The 15870-nt window shown below is 42.8% G+C and overlaps 4 protein-coding genes across 6 annotated transcripts; 2 read left to right on the plus strand and 2 right to left on the minus strand.

Annotated features, from left to right (window-relative positions):
• The first annotated feature begins 168 nt into the window (after positions 1 to 168).
• Positions 169 to 6667, plus strand: LOC131109921 (ras-related C3 botulinum toxin substrate 1). Of its 2 annotated transcripts, none has more exons than XM_078789046.1 (6): positions 169 to 212; positions 3834 to 3905; positions 3983 to 4100; positions 4715 to 4777; positions 5247 to 5406; positions 5705 to 6667. In XM_078789046.1, the coding sequence occupies exons 1-6, from the start codon at positions 184 to 186 to the stop codon at positions 5833 to 5835; spliced, it is 573 nt and encodes a 190-aa protein (XP_078645172.1). In that variant the 5' UTR covers positions 169 to 183; the 3' UTR covers positions 5836 to 6667. The 2 variants fall into 2 exon arrangements, with proteins under 2 accessions (XP_078645172.1, XP_057918439.1); XM_058062456.2 differs by lacking the exon at positions 169 to 212 and adding an exon at positions 2898 to 3238.
• On the minus strand, positions 6663 to 9128 carry crym (crystallin, mu). Of its 2 annotated transcripts, XM_058062450.2 has the most exons (8): positions 8892 to 9126; positions 7964 to 8114; positions 7828 to 7890; positions 7659 to 7760; positions 7239 to 7422; positions 7045 to 7166; positions 6880 to 6964; positions 6663 to 6804 (listed from the first exon to the last, which is right to left on the minus strand). In XM_058062450.2, the coding sequence occupies exons 1-8, from the start codon at positions 9056 to 9058 to the stop codon at positions 6734 to 6736; spliced, it is 945 nt and encodes a 314-aa protein (XP_057918433.2). In that variant the 5' UTR covers positions 9059 to 9126; the 3' UTR covers positions 6663 to 6733. The 2 variants fall into 2 exon arrangements, with proteins under 2 accessions (XP_057918433.2, XP_078645171.1); XM_078789045.1 differs by lacking the exon at positions 7045 to 7166 and having other exon boundaries at positions 7659 to 7890; positions 8892 to 9128.
• Positions 9129 to 9467: 339 nt separating this feature from the next.
• snu13b (SNU13 homolog, small nuclear ribonucleoprotein b (U4/U6.U5)) lies at positions 9468 to 10460 on the minus strand. Its single transcript, XM_058061891.2, has 3 exons — positions 10236 to 10460; positions 9953 to 10073; positions 9468 to 9875 (listed from the first exon to the last, which is right to left on the minus strand). Exons 1-3 carry the CDS (start codon positions 10236 to 10238, stop codon positions 9613 to 9615), a joined length of 387 nt encoding a protein of 128 aa, XP_057917874.1. The 5' UTR covers positions 10239 to 10460; the 3' UTR covers positions 9468 to 9612.
• A 169-nt stretch (positions 10461 to 10629) lies between these two features.
• On the plus strand, positions 10630 to 15080 carry uqcrc2b (ubiquinol-cytochrome c reductase core protein 2b). The gene is made up of 14 exons (XM_058062514.2): positions 10630 to 10774; positions 11250 to 11336; positions 11757 to 11906; positions 12392 to 12456; positions 12572 to 12628; positions 12878 to 13002; positions 13136 to 13233; positions 13317 to 13374; positions 13460 to 13555; positions 13627 to 13826; positions 13915 to 13995; positions 14076 to 14152; positions 14364 to 14517; positions 14814 to 15080. Exons 1-14 carry the CDS (start codon positions 10742 to 10744, stop codon positions 14895 to 14897), a joined length of 1365 nt encoding a protein of 454 aa, XP_057918497.2. The 5' UTR covers positions 10630 to 10741; the 3' UTR covers positions 14898 to 15080.
• Positions 15081 to 15870: the final 790 nt, after the last annotated feature.

The following is a 15870-nucleotide window of genomic DNA, read 5'->3' on the forward strand; positions in this document are numbered from 1 at the left end:
TTGGAATGTGGGAGGAAACCGGAGTACCCGGAGAAAACCCACACACAGATTGCCGAGGGTGGAATTGAACCCTGCGAGGTCTGCGCGCTAACCACTCGACCGCCATGCCGCCCAATAGTAATACAATAACTGTCTAAATAGAGTAGCAAGCATGGCGATGGTGGACTCCTGGTCTGTGGTTGCATGAGTGCTGCTGGCACTGGGGAGAAAAGGTAGTGTACTATTGGCATTCTTAAGCATTCCAGTTACTACCTGTACAGTTCTGCTGAATTCCATGCCCGCAAGATCAGATAATGATGCTCTCATTTGAGAGAATCGTATACTTTTTTTTTTTCAAACTTCATACTTTCATGTTTACCTCAGTGAACCGTAGCTCCCCCCAAAGCATACCACACTGATGGGATCTTCCTGGGAAAAGCAGACTGAGTCACGAGCTCGCTCGGGCAGGGACATTACAGGAAGTGGTGCTCAAACTGCCATCATGTGCCTCCATCATTGTCTGGAGAGATGTGTGACTAAGAAGCACATTTACTTGGATATCTATCTGTCTATATATAGCTAAATTATCCTTTCATCGAACATACTAATTGTTATTTTTTCCCACTTCAGGCATAAACACATTATGTTTTACACATTGTGGGCAAGTCACAGGATATGCGGAGCATGTGACTATGTCATTCCTCGCCTCTATGCTTCCTCTCTGGGAAAACAAAGCCATATGAGACACTTTGCAGCACCACATAAAGAGGTCCTTGGTTCCAGTTCTAAATTAAAAGTGACAGGAATTGACACATTCATTCACAATGTACGTTGTGTTTACCATGCGGATAAGAAGCAAATATCATGCAGGAGTCAAAATGAGGACATTGTGCACAGGAATCCAAATATGAGTCATTCATTCTCTGTGATTAATTTTTGACCCATAAGCTCAGACTCGTGTCGTTGTGTTTCTTTTTTCACGAAGAAAAGGCGAACTTTGGATGGATGTGCCGCATGTTTCACCCGAAGCAGACCCCCACGGGGCGATACGTGTCAGCCACATTAGGATATGTCATGAACACGTTGGAGGAGACGAGCATGAAGTGACCCTGCAGAGCTTGCGGATGACCATGTTCATGTGCAGCAAGGCTGAGCACACGCATGCAGGCTCATACGGTCAGGTCGCCTACAATGATTCTAATAATAAGACTGCAGAAAATCACTAGACCAACAAAAAAAAAAAAATCTCAAGTATTGTGCTGTGTGTTTTAAATTACACTCCAAAAAACTTTGGGAAAAGCTTCTCAAACACTTTCCCAAAGCTTTTGAAATAAGAAATTCTTTTTTTCTTTCATACAAAGAGCTGTTGACAATCCCTCTGGGAAATGTCGACGATTAAACCCTCGGGTGGAGAGATGGAATACACACAGACAAACAAAACTAATCACATTGCAGCAACGTTTAATCAAAATGACCACAGACCACATAACAAGTATTTATCACAAACAGAGATGCATATTTGCAAAATCTTTTTGCAGCTAATTTCTCATTGCTGTGGATGATAAACAACTGTTCTCTTTTTTTGTGCATTCTTTCGTTGAATGGATGGCCGCTAGCATGAATTAAAAAAAAAGCATACTGTCAATATACAAGTTATGCCTTTAGAAAAGGGTGTATACAGTACACATAGAAAAGGGTGTATACAGTACACAGCCACAACAGCATGACATCCCCTCCTCCTGTCACACACTGCTGTGGGATGGCATTCTGCTCCTCATCCAGTAGTTGCTGCAAGTTGAGCCGATTCCGCAATGTATACAATTGTTTGCTACAATAGAGATGTATTTTTCTTTTGTGTGTATGTGCTGCCATATTGTTATCACGTCGCATTGTATGCTCAGATAAACATAGGTTTGTGACTCCGTCTGCATGTCATACTTTTTGCATCGGCAATGCAAACAAGCTCCTGGAAGTGCACTAAACTAAGCTGTCACTTCTGCTTTCTGCACCGCCACTAAGTGGGGATGCTGATCCCTATCATATGTTAGGGTACTCAACTAGTATATGCATGTGTTTGTGTCACTGTCTCTGTGTTGAACTGTATAAAGGATCATCTGGTTTTCATATGCATATGCAAAACTACTTTGGATATGATCAGGGCTCCACGGTTACATATGTACGTGTTATTATTTAATTGGGTTAGTCACAAATAGTTCAAAAATGAATTTTCTATGACACAAATTATTATTTCTTGGTTGTTCAAGGCTGAAATAACCTCAGGAAAAAAAGTCCACTATATATGCACGGGACCTGCAATTTACATGTTCAACCAGTAGATGGCAGCATTTGACTGTCCATGTCTGACTGGATGTGCTTCTCACAGATTCTCCGGCTTCATCTCCCCTAGTGATGGGAAATTCGGCTCTTTTAAGAGAACCGCTCTTTTGACTCTGGTCATTAATGGCTCGGTACCTCAATATATCTTAAACCCTCGATTGAGCCTCTGGAAATGTCCCCACATTAATGAGTTTTAAATCGCATCTTAAAATCTGCATTGCGATCTCTGTCAGTCATGTATTCCTTTTACATATTTACATATTATTTTTATTCTACTCCTGGCTTGTGTTATTTGTGTTTTGGCTATTGCAGCACATCCACAGTACAGTACATAGACTTTGGTCCATCCATAATTTATGCCAGTTTCAGTGGTTGTATTGCTTAGTAATGTTTTATTATTGCGTCTTTTGTCGACATGTTTGATGTATTTGCTACTTTTGTGACGTTTACAAAGTGTAAATGTAACTGCTGCCCGCCCCCCAGCTCAGCCGAGACAAGCAAATGACGCCACACATATTGACCAATCACGTGCAGCCTGAAGAGGGGGAAAACGGCTCATATCAAAGAGCCAGTTCTAAGAGCCGTTTCGCAACTGACACATCACTATCTCCCACACACTGTGGGCGTTTTTCCTTTTAAGCTTCACTCCAGAGTTTTTTTTCCTCCCCTTTGGGTGTTGTCTTACTTTTAGCATAATTTGTTAATGTCTACTTAGACTTGCTGAGTTTGATCGCGCTTGATTTTATTTATAACTTTATTCAAACTGTGCCACGACCGCCTCATTCTGTGGACGCTTGACTTTTTAAAGCGACACGGGACTTGTTGATTTTCGACTGCCATTAGCCGGCTAAGCTAATTGAGCTCCAGCGGCTAGCAACAACTCCTCGATGCAGGCCATTAAGTGTGTGGTTGTGGGTGATGGGTGAGTCTGACTTTATTTGTTTTGTTTTTTTTACGTTCTACTAAAACAGACACCTAATCAACTATGAACGCAGTCGAGCACTAAGTTGTTTTTTTTTTATTAGCATGACCCAGTTGGCTAGCGGCTAACAAGCTGCCAACATGAGCGACAGCTGTTGTTGAGCCATTTCTGAATCGACATAGGTCAGGCAGATTTATCCTAAAGTTAGACAGCATCTCATGTAGTTTGTTATATGTTGTATATGAATTAAAACTACGTGCTTCGTGTTATTAGTTGTGCTGCATTGAGTGTCCATAAGTAGCCACACGGCATAGTAAACCCTTGAGACAGCCATCTGTTAACTTTGTAATTATGCCTACGTGAACAAGTGTCAATCATAACAAAAACCTATAAAGCTTAACTTTTGTATGTCATTACGTTGCTACAAATTTTTGATTCTTGAATTCTTTAACATGGTTATTAGTATCATTACATTCAGGTTCAGGTTCATTGGATAAAAAGGGGATGTAAATAAACAAAACACCTTTTGATATTAAACCCCGCTTTAATGGTGTGTTCTGACTGTATTTATAACTGTTGATGTTCCTCTTATCAGGGCTGTGGGTAAGACATGCCTGCTCATCAGCTACACTACCAATGCCTTCCCTGGAGAGTACATCCCTACAGTGTAAGCAAAACACACACCATGTCATAAATCCTTTTCATATCAAATGTTTTTTCTTCACTTGTGACATCTGCCTTCAGCTTTGACAACTACTCTGCCAATGTGATGGTGGACGGGAAGCCGGTGAACCTCGGGTTATGGGATACAGCGGGACAGGAGGACTACGACCGACTCAGGCCGCTCTCCTACCCACAGACAGTATGTAGACTAGCAGCGCTATGTGGTTATGCCTTCAGCTCGCCACCACTCTTGACTCGTTGGCAAGCCAGACTCGCGTGTGCGCACTCAGCAATGTGGAGCCTTGTATCCATAGTACCTATACACGGTCTGGAAGTGCAGCTGAAGGAAGTGAATGGAACCCTTGTTTGCTACCTTTTGTCTTCTCTACAACTATGCCTCTGTGCCTCAGAGTGGGAGTCAGTCTTAACATAGTTTTGCTCAGATTGTGTGAACCTTTGGACTATGATAATGATGTTCTAGCATTGTGTGATCTACACTTTGTAACCACAACAATTCAGTACTCTTCAGCTTTTGCAAAAAAAAAAAAAGATAATGCTCAGTGTTGATGAACACCACCAAGAGAGTTATTCATGTAATAATATCTTGATTATTCCTTGTAATATGCAGAAGTGGAGACTTCCTCCCGTTCATGTTGCTAAACAAGTTATCCAAAGTAGCAACACAAGTTTTATTTCAGAGATAGCAATGAAATGCAGCGATATGCTAGCGCTGAGCTGTTTTTATGTCTTTTTATGCAGAATATAATGTATGTGCCTGAAGATATCTCACACTGATCTTTTTTCCCCTCCAAGGATGTCTTCCTGATTTGCTTCTCACTGGTCAGCCCTGCCTCTTTTGAAAACGTTCGTGCTAAGGTGAGAAAAGGCCTTTGTATTGTAAGATGGATGTTTTACCATAATGATATTTGTGTTTTTGGATGTACAGTGGAACCTCTAATGTTTAGATTTGGAATCATATTTTCTAATAGGGGAAAAATGGAATACTTAACTGATGTGTACTCAATTTAGTAACTTTTGTATCAGATGTGGTTAACACAAAGACTAAATGCAGCTTTTGCAGCATAGTTATCCTTCTATTATTAGTGTTATTGTTTAGCCATATTACTGAGTGTAGTTAAATATCCGATTTTATGGTCATCATCACATTTTTTCACTTTGCCATAAAGTGGTACCACTCTGTGGTTGCATCACAAAAAAAAAAGCAAAACTCACTTGGAGTTTTTCAAATTCCAAATGGTATGAATTTTGGCTTCAGAGGTTTAATTGTTGCATTAATTTACTCGATGTCCCGTTTTCTCATTGTCCTTCTGTCTTTGTCCACCAGTGGTACCCTGAGGTGAGACATCACTGCCCCAACACCCCCATCATCCTGGTGGGCACTAAGCTCGACCTGAGAGACGACAAGGACACCATCGAGAAGCTCAAGGAGAAGAAACTCACGCCCATCATCTACCCTCAGGGCTTGGCCATGGCGAAAGAAATAAGTTAGTCACACGCACACACACGCCCATTCAAAGATACAGTGGAACTTGCGCAGTCGAATGCCCTTAAAAGTCAGGTCTGATTCTGATTTTAACTAATTTGTACACAGAGAAGTAAAAAAATGTTAAAAAAGAAAAAGGTGCAGGGTGTCATGAGACGCCCAGTTCAGATTGGGTCCACGAGACAACGGTAATGGTTTGATTTGAACATTCGCAATCATTCCCTACTGAGACTGCCCCCACCAACCTGACCTGAACAAGCGGAGGAGATTTTCTAATTTTTATAAATTTTACTCACCAGGCGCTGTGAAGTATCTGGAGTGTTCAGCTTTGACGCAGCGCGGCCTTAAGACGGTGTTTGACGAAGCCATCCGGGCGGTCCTGTGCCCCCCGCCCGTCAAGAAGAGGAGGAGGAAGTGCAGAATTTTGTAAAGGCAAGAGCACCGCTGCAGTCCTAACTGGCCCACTAAGATGAAAGAGTCTGTTGGCTGTCATCGTTGCTCATACCAGCACGCTGATCAGATCAGAGGAGCTCCTGGTAAATTCTTTAGTTTGATCCGTAAGCGTCCAGTCAATTCTATTTTCATTTAGGAATTATGAAGAAAGTGAGGATTTTTACACAAGTGATTTTATGAAGAAATTCACCTTTATACAGAAATTCCTGCTGCCTTCATGACATCTAACTCTGAGAAGACAAATGAGAATGTTTGATAGCATCCCTTGACAGACAGGCGGTGGTAAAAACGGCTTTTTTAGCAGAATAATTTCCTGTCAATTTCTGGATAAGAGTGAGCGAAGGACCTTTTGTTTACCCTCTAACACTATAAATGTTCCTTTTGGTCGTTACTTGCAGTCATACATAAAGCATACAACGTTATGAAGGAACCGGTTTGGTAGTTGAAGTTGAAACTACTTAAAGTATTGTACGCATAAAATGTCAGTATTTCAACACTAATTGAAAGCGTCTGCATCACTAAGGTGCAGATACGCTCGGCTTTTATTTGTTGTGCGTCCCTGCGGCTAACATGTCACATTTCTCTTTAAGACTTACTTTTTTTTAAAATTCTTAGTACTGTCATGACATTCAGATATTGCTGCGTTTCATTATCCGCCAGCGTGTGTCATACAGCGTAACATTTAAATCCTTTTATTTTCACTTCATCAATGGCTGAATCTGAACTCATTTTAACAGTGTTTCAGTGGTGCACACTTGCTTAATATGGTATGATTGTTTTTTTAAGTAAATAAAGACTTAAAAATACAATCCTGTTATGATTGTTTTAATAATTTGGCATTCAATGCAGTATGCTTGTCTCACATAGGCACAGTTTTAAACTTCTTGACTTGCTTTCCATTGGTCAAACACCAACTTGGCACTCACTGCATCCTGAACCGCCATTCCTGAAAAAACACAAGACGTCATCCTTAAAAGAAAACAGTGACGTGGTCACATTTAAAGTATCAGGTGATGCTCACCCAGGGATTTAAACACGGTCGTCTTCTCTCTGAGCGCAGGTTTTGTTCCATTGATAACTTCTCCAAGCTCGGCAAACACCTTAGCCTGCATCAGAAATGTACACAATTAAGTATGTATATAGTTATGGTACGTGTATGCCTTATTTAAATTAGTTAGTGTCTGACCCCAGAGAGTAGGATGTCACCAGACTCTGTCATGGCTCCCTCCCTGCTGTCAACATAGATGACCGCCTCCTTCATCAGCACATCATCAAGCTCCCGCCAGCGTGAACTGCAAGCTCCCACCGCTGCCCGACAAGTCGTTTAGTAGTTAGTAATTAGTTTCCCTACATGAACTTTGAATTCCTCAAGCTCCTCACCTGCCACGTGGGCTCCCGGTTTGACCCACTGTCCAAAGAGCACCGGCTCTGAACTTGACGTTACGGTCACTATGACGTCGGCTCCCTTCACTGCCGTCTCCGCCGAGTCGCAGATGTTTACAGGTCCGCTGGCTGAACTTTGAAACCTTTCTGTCCCTTCTTTCCTGTGGCCCCACACTCGCACCTTTTAGTTGAACATAAATGAGCAGCTTTATGTTCTAGGTAGCCTCACCAGGCTGTTGTGTTACTTTGTGTTATAAAGTACACAAAGTAAGATAAAACATTAACATATCTAGCTGAAAGGTTGAAGATTGATACAACTTCCGTTCAAATCAGGATAAAGGTCCACATTCCAGAATGTAAGAACTGTGCCAAACCCAATGATAAAACAACCATATTGTATACGGTTATCTTTCATACCTCTTTGAATGAAAATGTCTCGGTGAAGACATTGTAATGACTCAATGCCTGTTGTCCCGTTCCCAAGATGGCCAGCACCTCTGCTTGATGAGGCATCAGTAGCTATACGAAGACAGTAACCAAAGTTTTGCCAATATTTACATCGACAAACTGAAAGTGAAGCGTAAACCTTTGCAGAGATGGCAGACACCGCAGCCGTCCTCATGCAGGTGATGACATTTCCTTCCATCACCTGCAGACGGACATGAAAATAACACAGTCATGCACAGTAGATGTTTGTCGTGTACCATCTGAGTGTTACTCACGGCCTTCAAGTTCCCAATCTCGGGGTCCAGCAGCACCACTGTGGCCTGAATCGATGGCAGTGTGGACTCTTTCTCTCGTGTGTAGGAACACACAAACTTTGTGCACAGGACTCTGTCGTTTTCCATGTATGAAGGCATCAATCCCAAGTCACTGTAAAAGTTGTAGAGTCATAAAAAGTATTCATCTTGTGGGCTGTTGGCCTCAACACTTGACCAATTTAACACCAATGTGTATTTTTTTAATTACCAGTAGAGTTCTCCCTTGCATTTAAAGTCTGTTAGGAATTAGTTTTGCACTCTGCTTTCAACTTCACCTCCCCTTTGCGTGTTCATTAATCTCCAATTATGAGAAGGAAAGAAGACTCAAACTGGTTCCAAGTTACAAAATGTATTAAAAATATAAGTCAGTCTTTCTGAGCTCCATGTCAATGTCTCTCCAACCCCATCTTTTCTTGATGCCCCACCCAGACCACGGTGCCAGTCTCTTCCAAGATAACTTTCTTGTGCATTTCATCATCATTTGACAAAGCTTGTGACTCCAGCAGGTGACAGTTGGAGATCATGATTGGATGCTGATGTGATGACATTTTTCCCTGGACACATAATACATTCCCAGCCTGTCTCGGCCTTATTTTGACTGGAAAGAACCTTTCAGCATCAACCGCAGAACAATGCGTTCTTTCACTTAGTCTACCAAACACTAGTAGGGAGTCTCCACAAGGAGGCTGAAGAGCTCCATGCAGCTCCTGTGCTAACCATAAAGTGCATGTATTTGATTTCAAACGCTCCAACAGCTGGTCTCCCTGTCGCAACGGGAAACACCAGCACCTCAAAGTTCAAGCAAGCAACTCAAGCCAGTTCACTGATTATTAATTTTGTGTGTTTTAGAGGTGGGTCGCCATATTATTACATAACTAAATCAACCTACCCTTTCAGTTTCTGCAGAGGCAGAGTGGTCCGCACAGGTTGGATCACCTCCGCTGGGTCTCTTGTGGAAAATTTGGCCAAGGCTTCCTCCAGACGAGGGATCAAGTCCTTGTAGTGTAGCAGTCGAGCAATTTGATGCTCCAACATGAAAAGTGGCTGTTCGGCCATGGCGGTCCGCTACGTTTGCTCCAGGTTTGCACCAGACAGCGAACGCTTGCTCTGAGCCTGAGTGACTGTTGCGTTCAAGAGCAGCAGCTTTTGTAAGGAAATATTGAAACGCCCCGCAACCCTAGTGACGACAAGCGGTATATAAAATGAGTGATTGTTAAAACGCTGAAAAGAAGTTTGCAATAATGCAAACTTTACACGAAACGGGTGCAATTTACGTAGACACTGAAGTTCATTAGTTTTGATATGTTGTTGAACTACATGAAGTGCCTTAATATTGGTCTGGTAATATAGTTACAATATTTTTGTAAATTAACTCACAGTAACCAGCCAAAAAGTGCAAGTTAAGATAATCAGTATTTATGAACATTGAAGACTTCATTCACTTCTGATTAAAAAAACATACACAACATTTTAAGTTTTTATTATGAATCAGGCTATGACATGACAAATACACCTATGTGTAAGCAGTCCTACATAAAAAAAAGTGTCAAGCATGCTTCAAACATAAGCATACAAGTAGATCATGGAATTTCTCTTGTTTGCATTAACAATTACACAAGTAGTCTTTCGATAGACATCTGAACTGTCTGGATCTGTGGTTTGAGCTGCGACCCCTCCTTTATGGTGACCGAGGTAGCGATGACGGGACGGGACACCCCACAAGCACGACCCAGGGCCTGCTTGGAGCGCACGAAGACATACGGGACGTTCTTGTCCTCGCAGAGCAATGGGAGATGGAGAATGATCTCCAGTGGTTCGGCGTCAGCAGCCATGACGATAAATTCAGCTATGCCTCTGTTCAGGGTCTTCGTGGCTGGGTGAGAAACAGCATATCGTTAGTATGGCGTCTTTAATCAAGATACATTTAAAATACGACCGGCTCATCCTCACCTTCATTAGCCCCCTTCCTTAGCTGTTTGTAGTTGGAGGCTTGCTGCACCAAGTCGAGGATGGTTTTGGTCAGCGTGGCGTCGGCCAGCGGATAGGCCTTTGGGTTCACTGGGGCTTCAGTCTGCACACAATAAACACCGTTAACAAGGCTAAATTGTGAGTGGAATAAAAGACTATATACAATAAAAGACTAACGTCAAACACCCAAAGCCCGGTATGACTACTGCTAGCTAAAAGTTAGCCAATCTGTTAGCTTGTTTTGCTAAATCTGCCAAAAACTCACCATTGTGGGGACAAAAGTCGTTTTGTATTCCGGCCCTCTCGGCGAAATGCTTCACGGAGGACTATTTCCCTGTTTTGTGGTATAGAGGAGCGAAAAAGCAAAATAAATGTTTATTTTGCAGCGTTACGGACTCCACAAATGTTCACAGCCGTGCAGCTAGCTCAAACGTTTGCTTCACGTGTGAAAGTCGCGCATGCGCATTTGAAATCACCAGTGCGCTCGGAAGTAGCTCGACTTCACAATGTTATATATATTATATATCACAGTTTTTGTTTTAGCGTTACATTTTGCGTTTTCTATATAATGATATTCATATACGTGTCTAAATTGGCCTCACAAAAATTATTTTAAAAAACAAAAGACGCTTTTTCCTCCATGGCACGAGAGAGGACGCATGCGTTAAAGAGGGGATGTATTTCCGGCAAAGAGTGCGCGCTTTGCATGCTGGGTAGGACACTTTGACGCCGGCCATATTGCTTTAGCGTCCTGACCGAAGGAGAGGGGACATGAAGGGGATTCGGGGACTCAGTCAATTATCGGTAAGATTTACAGTTAACCAACCCTCAATTTTTAATCGGGGTAGTTGTTCACATGTCACCGTATGATTCACGGCGTCTGCGTGCTTGACAAACAGTTGAATTAATGTGCCCTGCAAGCTGTGGGTTAGGTGCTGAACGGTGGAATGGAATGGAATGTGAATCTATTTTTTGCGTTTACTTTATGTAATAAATGCTCAGTAAAGTCAGTATAGTGTATAATACTTCAAAATAAATTCACCACAGACATGAAGTAACATTATATAACATCAGTAGTGTAAGGTAACTGCTTCGTGTTTGTAAGTCTTCATTTAATCGATCATACCATGTGTGGAATATTTGAAATATAACAACATGGATATTATTGTGCTATAAAACCATAGTACCTCACACTATGTCTTTAATAACATGATTGTGTTGTTTTGTTGAGTACTACCCAAGTTGTATTATCCCACCTTCCCATTTCCTGTTTTCCCAGACGAGGCTTTATGCGGCTAAGGCTGCCCATAAGGTGGAGACCACCAGGGCTGCTGAACACGTTAAGTTTCAGCCGCAGGATGTGCAGGTCAGTGGGTTGATGTTGTGTTTCTTTTCCACAGAGGCGCTTCCATGGAGCTGCCAGATCAGGTCGGTCTCTAGTAGACCCCCTGGCTGGGCTTAAGCTCTCTCCTGGGGCTGCCCACTCCTTCCAGGATGTCCATGTATGTTGGAGAGTGATGGGAACAGCTGTGTGAAGCTTGCTGGGTCCATGCCACGTCATTTTGTGTTTGATTATTAAAGGGGACCTATTATACTGATATAGAAAGCTTTCTGTTCGGGTTATCATGTATAGCTGCTCTATAGGAGACCACAACTCGAGATGAGCATAATGGCCCCCCCTTCAAGCTGCTGATTTGTTTATCTTTTTAGAATCATCTCATTCTGGATGTATTGTCTGTTTTCTGTCTAAGTGATGATGAAAACCTCAATTTATGTTCCCCTCCAGGTGACCAGGCTGCCTAGTGGACTGGTGATAGCTTCGCTTGAGAACTACTCTCCTGCTTCCAAGATTGGTGTGTTCGTTAAGGCTGGCTGTCGTTATGAGACACCGGAAAACCAAGGGGTCACTCACGTCCTCCGACTGGCCTCCAACCTGGTATGATCCTGACGATGAGATGGCCCTTTATTCTTGTCAATTATACAGAATTACAAGTGAAATTGGGCAATTATCCGTCCATACATATGCAACATAATAAGCAGTGAGACAAGGGGTGACAGGATGGTTGGGTGATGAAGGAGGGGTAAGAACTGACACAATTTGTCATACAAATAAAGTACAAAGATTCAAAATGTTCCAAAAGTCAAACCCACTGCACACACATAGAAATTGCAGTAATACTTGAATGTGTAATTTGAAATACTGCAATTGTTCCTTTTGCATGTATTTCATGACCAAATGAGACTTGAAATAGTCCGCTATGAGTCAGATAAATCGCAGTAAAACAGCAGAAAAAAAGTGACGGCACAAGCAAACGAGCCATGCCGTGAATGCAGATAGCAGGTTCTGTCATTACTCTAACAAGTTTAGATTTGGAAATGTGTAATGTCTTCCACCAAAGCTGATGTTAAGTACTTTTCTAGACCACCAAAGGAGCTTCAGCTTTCAAGATATGCCGTGGTATTGAAGCAGTTGGGGGCAACCTGAGGTCAGTGATCTCTGACCATGGAACAAACCACTGTTATCCCTATTTTAAAAGTCTCTGTCTCTCTTTCTCGCCCCCGTATCGTCAACCTAACGTGTAACCATTTGTGCCTCCGCAGTGTGGTGTCATCCAGAGAGAACATGGTCTACACTGTAGACTGCCTGAGAGATGACATGTGAGTCCATACTACTGCTATCGTCACTATACTGTGTGTAGTTGTATCTATTAGAGCAGCCAAAGATGACGCTTTAACAAAATTTTCCTTTAACTGCACTGTTTTTTTGACTCACGATTAACGTGCACACATCCTGTTTGACCCTCGGTCGGCGCTGTAGCTCGAGGAACCGCGGTGGCAGCAGTTACAGCCCTAGTATCGACACAAGAAGGTCCAAAACTAACGTTTGTCCTTGTCATTGCTACTCAGCGACACAGTGATGGAGTATTTGATCAACGTGACAACGGCACCAGAGTTCCGACCGTGGGAGGTGTCCGATCTCACGCCCAGAGTGAAGATGGACAAGGCGCAGGCAGGGCAGAGTACTCAGATAGGTGGGTGGGTCCACGTTCTTGCTACGTGAAACCCAGCATCTTTTGAACCGTCTATACCACTGCAATAATGAACATTGTTAATGATAATGAGCAATTAATGTATTTGTACTTCCTGTCCATCATTTTCGCCCAGGTGTGGTTGAAAGTCTGCATGAAGCCGCCTACAAGAACGCTCTTTGCAACTCCCTGTACTGTCCTGACTACATGGTTGGCAACATCCAGTCTGAACATGTGAGTATTGTGGTTCTATTCTTCACCACCAACGCTTTCCAACCCATTTCAACGCATTATTTTACCTTTTTATGTTATACTAGCTGCACCAGTTTGTCCAGAATAATTTCACAAGCGCAAGAATGGCTCTTGTTGGTCTCGGTAAGGACGGCGTTCTTGTAGCTTTGCAGTACTCCAGTATTTAGAGAAGAATATGACATTGCAAACGACCTCACTTGTCCTCCAGGTGTGGATCACGCTGTTCTGAAGCAAGTCGGAGAGCAATTCCTCAACATTCGCAGCGGCGCCGGTACATCAGGAGCCAAAGCCCAGTATCGTGGAGGTAAGCGCGAGTTCATATATTAGCATTCATAACTCTCCAAGGGCGATTCCAGCATGTTGACTAATTACCAGGTGAGATCCGTGTGCAGAGCTCCAGTAATCTGGTCCACTCGGCGGTGGTGAGCCAGGCTGCTGCGTCAGGCAGCGGCGAGGCGGTGGCTTTTAGTGTTCTGCAGCATCTGCTGGGAGCTGGTCCCCATGTCAAGAGGGGCTCCAATGCCACGAGCAAACTGGTGCAGGGTGTTGCCAAGGCAACTACTGACCCCTTTGATGTGAGTAGTCATCTTACTAGAGCGGGTGTAAAAGTATGCACTAGGTTTACATGTTAATTCATACAACAGAACCAATTTTTTTATACAGGTGAGTGCTTTCAATGTTAGCTACTCTGATTCGGGCCTGTTTGGAGTCTACACCATTGCCCAAGCAGGAGCTGCCGGTGATGTGAGTATCATTGTTGTGAAACAGTTTTTGTTCAAATGTATAACTGGGTGATGTTACTGGTACGTTTTGCATCCCCGTAGGCCATCAAGGCTGCTCTTGCCGAGGTGAAAGCTGTCTCTGATGGTGGAGTCACAGCCGCTGACCTCACCCGGGCCAAGTAAGAACCTTTAGATTCATTAGATTCATTAGATCATAATGATTCATCATAATGATTAGATTCATAATGATGCTCATCATCCGTCAGAATATGAAAACTAATTCATGGTGATGCTTCCCTCAGTCATGTCACAAATTATGTTTTGTGCCAAAACATGCCAATGTTATTTAATGTGTGTTTTCTTTAAAACTTTGGCTTTTTTATGATGCAGAACATCACTGAAGGCTCACACCATGATGTCTCTGGAGACTTCGGAAGGTCTGCTGGATGCCATGGGTTCTCAGGCTTTGGCTAGCGGCTCATACCACTCGCTTGAAGAATTCGCCAAAAACATTGACAATGTCTCCCTCGCTGACGTGGCCAACGTAAGATTCTCGTTCACTCCTGCAGCAGCAGCCACATTTGATTAAGAGAATAGAAAATGGATGGCTCGTTAACATACGTATGTTGATTAGAACACAGCTATATTTGCACATTTTGTGTGTTTATTACAGCATATTACAAGTGCTATTAGTAATTAATCTCTCAACTTCTCCACTAGGTGGCATAACTACATTCTAGCAGTGGTTTCATCCAGTTATGGAGTGCATGAGATAAAACCGAATGAGGCCATATGTCGATAATCTTGCACAAAGAGAGCTATTAAAACATTTCTTTGCAGGCTGCCAAGAAATTTGTGTCTGGCAAGAAGACAATGGCATCCAACGGCAACCTCATCAAAACGCCTTTCATAGACGAGATCTGAAGACCTCCTCCTCTTTATGGCTCCTCCTCCTCTTTTCTCCTCTGTAACAAAAAAAAACCAATGTATATGCTGTGTGTATGAGACATAGTGTATTCACTGTACAGTCACATACATTTTCATGTATAGCTAATATAAAATAATGATTAAATTCTATCTGTCTGGTCTGACTGCTTTGCCGTGTGTTATTTTATTAATTTGCGCATTTTATTAGTATTTTTAATGGTATTATAATATACTGACGTGCATTAAGTGCCACTGTGGCGCTGACCAACGAGATCAAACGATACCTGAAATGGCAGGGGTAGTGTTCCCGTGTCATCTCGCGAGACTTGACGGTGACAGACGGTAAGAATTTAAAGCAAGCTTGCTGGATTTTAGTTTGTTTTTGTGAAGACGTAACATCAGAGGGTTCTTTCCCCCGCAAAAACTATAAATTCGTGTCGCTCGGATGCATTTTAAGCAGACGCCATGAAAGAAGTTGATGTGATTGTGCATTTTTGTTGTCGTTTTTTCGTGTGTCCGGAGCATTGACAGTTTTCTTCCATAAAAGTCGACTATACGAATCTGCTTTCATTTTTTGGTTGATTATATCAGTTAATCCAGTCACTAATTCACGCATCTTTTGAGAAACAGCACCGGGAAAGTTCCCGGGATGGCGTTCCGTGACATCCCGGCGGTGATGCCGTCCTCTTTGGCCCAATAATGGATGTACCTCTCTTGGACGTAACACCATGCGAATGATCCAGAGGACACCCTGGGACTTTTAAATGTCTCAAGAGGCGGGCCAGAGACATACAAACCCCCTCCTCAGTGCCGGTGTCGTGCTCAGTAGTGGTGGGCAAAACCGTTCATTCCGGTTCATTCAGTAAAAAGATCCGTTCATTTCGGTCAATTGGTCGTTAGCATGTGATCTCCCCCTGTGCATAGACCCGGTCAGCCGTGTTGAGTCAGTCCGTTCACGTTCGTTCCGACT

The sequence above is a fragment of the Doryrhamphus excisus genome, linkage group LG2 (genome assembly GCF_037039965.1).
Source record: "Doryrhamphus excisus strain RoL-2023G ecotype Guam linkage group LG2, RoL_Dexc_Guam_v1.1, whole genome shotgun sequence".
In the NCBI taxonomy this organism is placed as follows: Eukaryota; Metazoa; Chordata; class Actinopteri; order Syngnathiformes; family Syngnathidae; genus Doryrhamphus; species Doryrhamphus excisus.